At 38.8% G+C, this 7625-nt stretch overlaps 2 protein-coding genes across 2 annotated transcripts in view; both read left to right on the forward strand.

The window, feature by feature from the left end:
• Positions 1–539: 539 nt before the first annotated feature.
• Positions 540–3528, forward strand: LOC101299896. Its single transcript, XM_004306416.1, has 2 exons — positions 540–1806; positions 2752–3528. Exons 1-2 carry the CDS (start codon positions 575–577, stop codon positions 2813–2815), a joined length of 1296 nt encoding a protein of 431 aa, XP_004306464.1. The 5' UTR covers positions 540–574; the 3' UTR covers positions 2816–3528.
• Positions 3529–4798: 1270 nt separating this feature from the next.
• The window catches only part of LOC101300179 (cysteine desulfurase 2, chloroplastic-like), a 5893-nt gene continuing 3066 nt past the window's right edge, over positions 4799–7625 (forward strand). The window contains exons 1-7 of the mRNA XM_004306417.1: positions 4799–5878; positions 5993–6126; positions 6224–6383; positions 6704–6890; positions 7110–7255; positions 7355–7427; positions 7553–7616. Of these exons, the coding sequence (XP_004306465.1) occupies positions 5711–5878; positions 5993–6126; positions 6224–6383; positions 6704–6890; positions 7110–7255; positions 7355–7427; positions 7553–7616 (932 nt within the window). The 5' untranslated portion in view covers positions 4799–5710. The remainder of the gene's footprint in view (positions 5879–5992; positions 6127–6223; positions 6384–6703; positions 6891–7109; positions 7256–7354; positions 7428–7552; positions 7617–7625) is intronic.

Raw genomic sequence — 7625 nt, forward strand, 5'->3', positions numbered from 1 at the left:
TGTTCAATTAGTGATTTTACTTACCTTGACAAAATATATGTAGGGTGAGAACAGAATGTAAGGTGAACAAAGTACATAAAATTGATAAAAGGATATTTTAGGTATTGTTAATGAGTGAACAAAGTAGACTTGCAATTAAAATTATATGAGTGAGGTGTGAAAAGAATGTGGTGTGAGTAAAGTGATTTTTAAGGTGACAATAGACGAACCCTTGAAAAAACAAGCTTACTAGCAGTGCATGACATGACAGAATAACATGCACATTTAAAGAAAATTAAATAAACCTGATCCTATATATTCTCGGGCCTAAAATAAGGTCCAAGAACCTTATCCCAGCACCCAGAAGAAGTAGATCAGCCCAATAGGCCCAGGTCACTTCAGTGGCCCAGATCCACCTAACAGCCTTCGTCGCCCTTGCTTCAGAACAGCATCCATACCCTCGAGCCCAATCAGCCCAAAATGGCTAAGAGCACATTATAGAGAATAGGATGGCTAACCCTATATAAAGAGGAGGAGGCAAGGTTAAGCTTCCATCTTTCACACCAAAGAGAAAACAGAGAAAACCTAGCAATAAATGGCAGAGACAATCGAAGACGTAATCGAAGAATTCGGATTCTTCCATTACCAACCGATCCACGTTAGTGCAGCGGACCGACCGATCTACGTAAGGGTAGCGTGCAGCGGTAAGTACAAGCCAGACAATTTGTGGTACGTGATTGAGGAGAAACCTTGCAATCGATGCGACGACACGGAAGGCCTGTTGTGTTACTCTGACTCTGATTATATCAGACGAATCTCTGTTCCCGATTCAGACGTCCGAGATACAAGCCTTGCCGTCTTAGGCTCTCATATATATCTGATTGGCGGAGATATCGATACAGCAATGAAGAATGAAGATAAGGAAAATATCGGGTACAAGCACTTTGAATTAGGGAAAAATCCTGAATGGGTGCTTGGTGGTGGGAAATTGCGAAGTGCACAATTCGGTGCAGCAGCTGTTGGGCGCGATGGTTTTATTTACTCGGTGGGATATAACCAATACCGACTATCTCCTGACACTGGCATTCTTAAACAGTTGCCTCAGTTCCCTGTTCCGGCTTGCCTGATCCGCCGGGAGGCTTGCCAGATCCGCCGGGAAAGGAATTACTCGCCGTACGAGTCCCATCTTCTTGCTCTTACAAAGAGTACACTTTTCATCTATGTCACTGTGAGCCTGAATGCACCCAATCTCATGCTTTCATATGATTTGGGGACAGGCAAGTGGGACGAGGGCTACGACAACATCTCGGGTACATGGTCTGCCGGAGTGGTGCTTTACGACGACCGCTACCTGTTTGCTTTCGGTACTCAGAATCCCATGTCGCTGCCTGCTACCATGAGTATGAAGCCTGTTCAGAAGGTGGTTCCGGGAATATATGTGTTTGATATTCAACAGCGTAAATGGCTTCCCGAACCAGTTAAGGGTCTGCCAACTGACGGAATCACACTCCCCGAAGTTTACGAGACACATGATTACGAGAATGAAGCAGACATGGACATGTATGAGGCTGGTCCCGGTTACACTCCATACCTGTTTCAAGTCGGAAAGGAAAACGATCACAAGTTGGCTTTGCTGTGGGACACTGAACGCCCAAATCCAGAATCTGGTCTGCCTCAGTGTTTGCTGTATTGGTCCAAATTCGTACTCAGTCCTATTACTATTGGTACCGCTACTGTGGATCCTCACTTCTATGTCAGTTCACTGTCAAATGGATTCACTGTTCTTGATGAGGGGACCTACCGATTGCTTAATTGCGCAGCTGGAATGTAAGCACTGCCACCTGAGTCGGTAGTTTAGTTTCTTCCGAATTTTACATTGACAATGATATTCCTATCTTATTACATGGATTTAGAATTTTTTTTCTTTTCTTTTCTTTCATTATGGTCAGGATTCAATGTGTTTGTTCAACTAGCTAGAGCTAATCCTGTTTCAAAATAGGAAGTGTTTTGCAAATCCAATGTGCTTTGGTTATGTAGCTGACATAATTGTGCATTGTGCCATAATCATGTTTCATTTTGTTTTGCATTTCTGGATACTGTATCTTGATCTTGTTTAGAAACCAGTTTTATTTTGTTGTGATAGCTACCAAAGTCTTGAGCCCATTTTTGTTGCATTCATACAAATCTTATATTCATCTTTCTCTGATCAAGGACTTAAATGATGTATAAACTGAATGAAGCATCTGCACAAGAACCTCCATGAGTTAATAGTACACTCACTTTGGTTTTTTGTGTTGTGGATTTTCATTCATGGAGCCTAGACAGTTTAATTGTATTGTCCTTTGAGTAATTGACCGTTTAAGGGCTGCAAAGTTCAGAAACTTATGCAGAATATCGTAAGGTGCATTACCCTATTTTTGTTCCCTACTTCCATAGCTAAGTTTATGCTATCCCTAAAAAGAATCTAGTGTAAATCCAAACACCTTATTGAAGGATTAGCGAATATATATATTTTTAACATACAATCACTATTTCTACGCTTTGCTAGCTTTTATGTTCACTACTCTTGCATGGAAGTTATCCATCACTGTCCTCTTCATTTTGAATTGGTTAGCTTATTTCGTGGAGCTCCTAATACTATGTACAGTTACTCTGTATTGTTGTTGGTGCTTTAGGCTTTGCCTGGCCTTAAGGTGAAAGAAATTGGATGTTGTACCTGTATTTTCTGTACCATGAGCAATATGTGGTGATTGATTGACTCTGTTTTGATAGGGATACTGCCATACCGGACCAGAGAGATTTTGAGTTTAATGATGCAGTTACAGAACTGATCTGAGGGTGAACTTTATTTGCTGGAGAATAAGGCAGTATTGTTATTTCAGGCTAAGGTTTGTTCGGAATAGTTAACAAGGTAGCTCCCTACAACAAATCATCAGCACTCGGTTAATTATCACAATACGAAGCCGCAAGACAACAAGTAGCTCCCCGAAATGAGATAAAAAGTAAAAAAGACATTACGGATATCGAGCCGAAGCTGCAATGCGAGGCTGTGATCAGTGACTTGCTTCAACAGACTAGAACTAGCGAGCATCAGAGCATAGGGAGTCATGGCATTGTCGAGAATGTATTGGCATTGCGAAATGTATTCAATGTTGACAGAAAAGCATTTGAGAGTGTTTTCGGCATGGGCTCGTTCTACCGAGTCCTGCGAATTGTACAACCTCTCACACAAAGCCTCCAGTTGCCTTAACCCCTCCATCTCTGCACACACACACACAAACTATCATCAATCAAAGCTTCATATCATAACCACAGATTGCTTTGCAAAAGCGCAACAGCATCGATTTTCAACCAAATTTTTGTTCATCGGTTCCGCAGAAAAAAGGAACGGACTCACAAGTATTCATCATCAAACAATTTCACAGATGAAAGCAAAAGAAATGAAGAAAACACAGTTCTGAATCCAAAAACGAATGAGAAGAGAATCAAAGCAATGCCACAAGTGACGGAAATGATTGTGATAAGAACGAAGTGGAGAGTAGAACAGTTTACCGGAGAAGGGGCGACGAGTGGATCTGAGATCGAAACCCTAGCGGTTCAGGGGTTCTAAGTTTGCATTGAGAAATGGGAATTTGGACCGCCGAAAAGAAATTAGGGATTCCTTTCGAGGGATTATTTTCTTTATAAGCCTGTGTGCCTTGTGAAGGAGTCTACAATGGCGAGTAGAGAAAGAACAAAATTCTTTATGGAAAAACTGACCCTTTTGGGCAGGCACGTCATAAAATCATTAATGATTTACCTTGCTCAGGACCAAAATTCTACATTCCTTTTTGGTACTTGAAAATGAAAAAAAAAAATAGATTCCATTAGAAAAAGAGCATATAAACGCCCGATAAAACTCCGATTATCATGACATTTCCATATGTGTCGATAAGTAAATTCTCAAAAGTTAGGAAGTTTCTTATTCTGGTGGATATATTCGGGAATCGATTCCTATATATAGTTATAATTGAAATATGTAGAGTAAAAAGTAATTATAATGAGTAATTTTTTTATTTGAGAGATAATGAGTTTTTGATGATCGATAAAGCAAAAAAATAAAGATTTGGAGCTCTAGTGAGTGAATAAGATATATAAACAAGGTTATTTAAAATATATTAAAATTTATGAGTAATATATATATATGTGTGTGTGTAATGAGTAAAATATATGTGAATTATATAATAAAAGTTATTTTAGAAATTTGAATGGAGGTCTAGTGAGTATATCTGTAATGGTTGTATTAAAAAGTAAAATGGAGGTGTGGATAACATGAGAGGTATACTGACTAAATTTAGAGATCTCAATAGCTGCACTCATAAGACAAACATTTAAGGCTACTAACTATGAAAGGGTTGGGTCTCCCTACCTAGAATACTGTTTCTTCCTAACATAAGCTCTAATCCTTGAACCTTCTTTTCCTCGGGTACGTAGTTGGAGTCGAGGGATCCAATTTCTTATCCAATGATAATCTGTAAAACTGACCGTTTAATACAAATCAATATGACTTAACTAAGAACAAATGCAACAATGGTGCAATTTGGGGGTTGGATTGAAGATTGGATCGAAAAACACAATCCACCTGTGAGGAATTAGTCCGGGTTAGACGGTCTCATGTGAAGCCCACCTAAACCGACTAATACATGGGGTAACATGGGGTAATCCTCAACCCACGGATTAGTCCGGACGAATATAAATGTGGGGCCCTTACACACCATTTTGCAATATAAAAATATTTTTCTACAATGTACATATCAATTGGTCCTTAGATTGATCTAATTGGTGTATTGTCGAGCCGAGGGCCAAAGACTGATTTAGATAAATAGTGTATTAATCCAGGTTGAAAATAGGTCAAACCCATCTAAAATGGATGCATTTGCTCTAATGGTTTGAGTGTTTGACCACTTCGACCAGTTACGACTTATGTTGACCATGTTTGAATCTTATTACTGAATTTGACCATTAAACTCAACTTTTGATTAATTGGCTCGAGACCTAATTTATATCGACAAATTCCATTAGACACGATACACGTTTTGGTTTCCAATTAATCTAGGAACATGAACGTCACTTAGTAATTTGACGAATTATTAAGGACACCCACGTATATCATTAACCATAATTTTGGTGTAAATTAACAATTACAGTTCGACGAAGCGCAAACCAAGACAATAACAACAACCTTATCTTCTTAATAACCACGGATTAAATTCACCAAACGTGTAGACTTACACAACCAACTTAGGCTATCATCATTCTTTTTTTTCTTTTTTTTGAGGAGATCATCATTTTTAAAAAATTTTTTTTTTTAAAGAAAGGAGATCACCACTCTTTTTCTTAACAAAATTTGTTGGGCATAGTCATTCCCTTGAAATTTACTGGATGGATACCCACTGCATAACCTTGACTACAAAGACTCCTGCTTAACCACAATTTCAAACATAGCCGATTCTTGAACCACAAGAGCCAAAAGCTTCTCGTCTCGGCTCAAACCAAAACCACCCACTTATTCTCAAATCCAAAAACCTAAACAACGAATAGTGCTGCGGTTTGATCTGGGTCTCTCACTCTCTCTTGGGCTTTTCAGGTTTGTACCTCGTCTTTGTTTGCCGTTTATTTGTTGGCTACTTAACCGAGGAAGAGGAGCGGTGACTAGTGCAAGGAAGGACCAAAATCAACAAGGTAGGTATTGATGATGACACTGGAAGGAGCGGCCCTAAAACTGCCAACATATTCATTCCCGTTGATAAGACCTCGAAGCTGCCGACGCTATCTCGTATCAGCTTCAACTGCTGCAGCTCCACCCGCATCCCTTTCACTTGGCCACTTGACCCGACCCGATTTCCCTATCCTTCACCAGGTTCGGTTCATTTGTTTGGTATTCCTCAGTTGAGTTTGTACTTTTAACCACGGTTCATTTGTTTGGTATTCGTATGTATACTTATTACATAGTATGGCGCATTGGACATGACAGGAAGTATATGGATCTAGACTTGTTTACTTGGACAATGCTGCAACTTCCCAGAAACCTATCACCGTATTAAAGTCTTTGCAGGAGTACTATCAAGGATACAATTCAAACGTGCATCGTGGGATTCATTTCTTAAGGTAGAGACCATAGTTTAGTCCATACTTCAACTATTCACTTTTGTCTGAGATTCTTGGTTACCCTAATAGAGTTATTTGTTACCCTCGTGCTGCTTAGTTCAAAGGCAACAATGGAATATGAATTGGCCAGAAAGAAGATTTCGGAATTTATCAATGCATCAGATTCTCGAGAAATTGTATTTACTAGGAATGCTACTGAAGCCATCAATCTGGTTGCTCACTCGTGGGGACTCCAAAATATAAAATCAGATGATGAGGTAGATAACATATGCAACCTTCTTCATATGTTCTTCATTATTTAATAAAGTCTCACTTCATTTTAAGAAAGTTCAGAGTCTTTACATGGAGAATTGATGAGTAGGCTCTTTCTGGTATACTAATTCTACTTTATTTTACGGATTTGAGATTTAACATCTCGCACCATGATCTCATGTTCCACCAATATTTGCTCAAGTAGTTGTACATGATCTTGTCGTGATTACATTATGTATGTAATCTAATGAAATGAATCTTGAATACAACTTCCTTTAATTTCATTATCTTTATCTGCTCTTGCTTCACATAATCTTTACTGCAGATCCTACTCACAGTTGCCGAACATCACAGTGCTATTGTTCCTTGGCAACTCGTTGCTCAAAAGACCGGTGCCGTTTTGAAATTTTCGGAACTAAATGAAGATGGAGTTCCAGATGTTGAAAAATTAAAAGATATGCTTTCGAGAAAGACAAAACTTGTAGTTGTTCATCATGTTTCAAATGTTCTAGGTATGGTTCTGTTTCTCGAGCAATTATGGGTTTCTTTCCTGTTTCGAGCTTGTTATGCGTATGTTTTGTGGTAGATAACAAGTATCAGAAGTTGTACTCAAATTTTATTTGATTTAATTTTTGTGAATTGTTATTGACTAAATATTGCAGTGTTTGACTCAAACAAACATATAACACGGTCATATTCACATTGATGTATTAATATTGATTTTCTTGTAGGTTCTGTTCTTCCTATTGAAGATATCACATGTTGTGCTCATGATGTTGGGGCAAAAGTTCTTGTAGATGCTTGTCAGAGTGTTCCACACATGGTGGTTGATGTACAGAATCTTAATGCTGACTTTCTTGTTGCTTCCTCTCACAAGGTTAGGATGTATGGGCCAATGGGAATCTTAACGCTACCTTATGTACTGCAATCTTGCTTCATGGGCAAGTATATGAAGTAATTAATTAACGTGTCTCAGATGTGTGGGCCTACGGGAATTGGATTCTTGTACGGAAAGAGTGACCTCCTTTCTTCCATGCCTCCATTTTTAGGTAATGTTTTAGTTTGCTGCTGTCCTCGGAAAGTTCAATTATATCAAAGTTCTGTTTATCTTACTCCAGCAAAGTAGGAACATATGCGTACTTTAGTGGATTCTAATCTGTCATTCACTATCTAGGTGGTGGAGAAATGATATCTGATGTATTTCTGGACCATTCCACTTATGCCGAACCTCCATCTAGGTTGGTACT

Source organism: Fragaria vesca, linkage group LG7 (genome assembly GCF_000184155.1).
Source record: "Fragaria vesca subsp. vesca linkage group LG7, FraVesHawaii_1.0, whole genome shotgun sequence".
Lineage (NCBI taxonomy): Eukaryota > Viridiplantae > Streptophyta > Magnoliopsida > Rosales > Rosaceae > Fragaria > Fragaria vesca.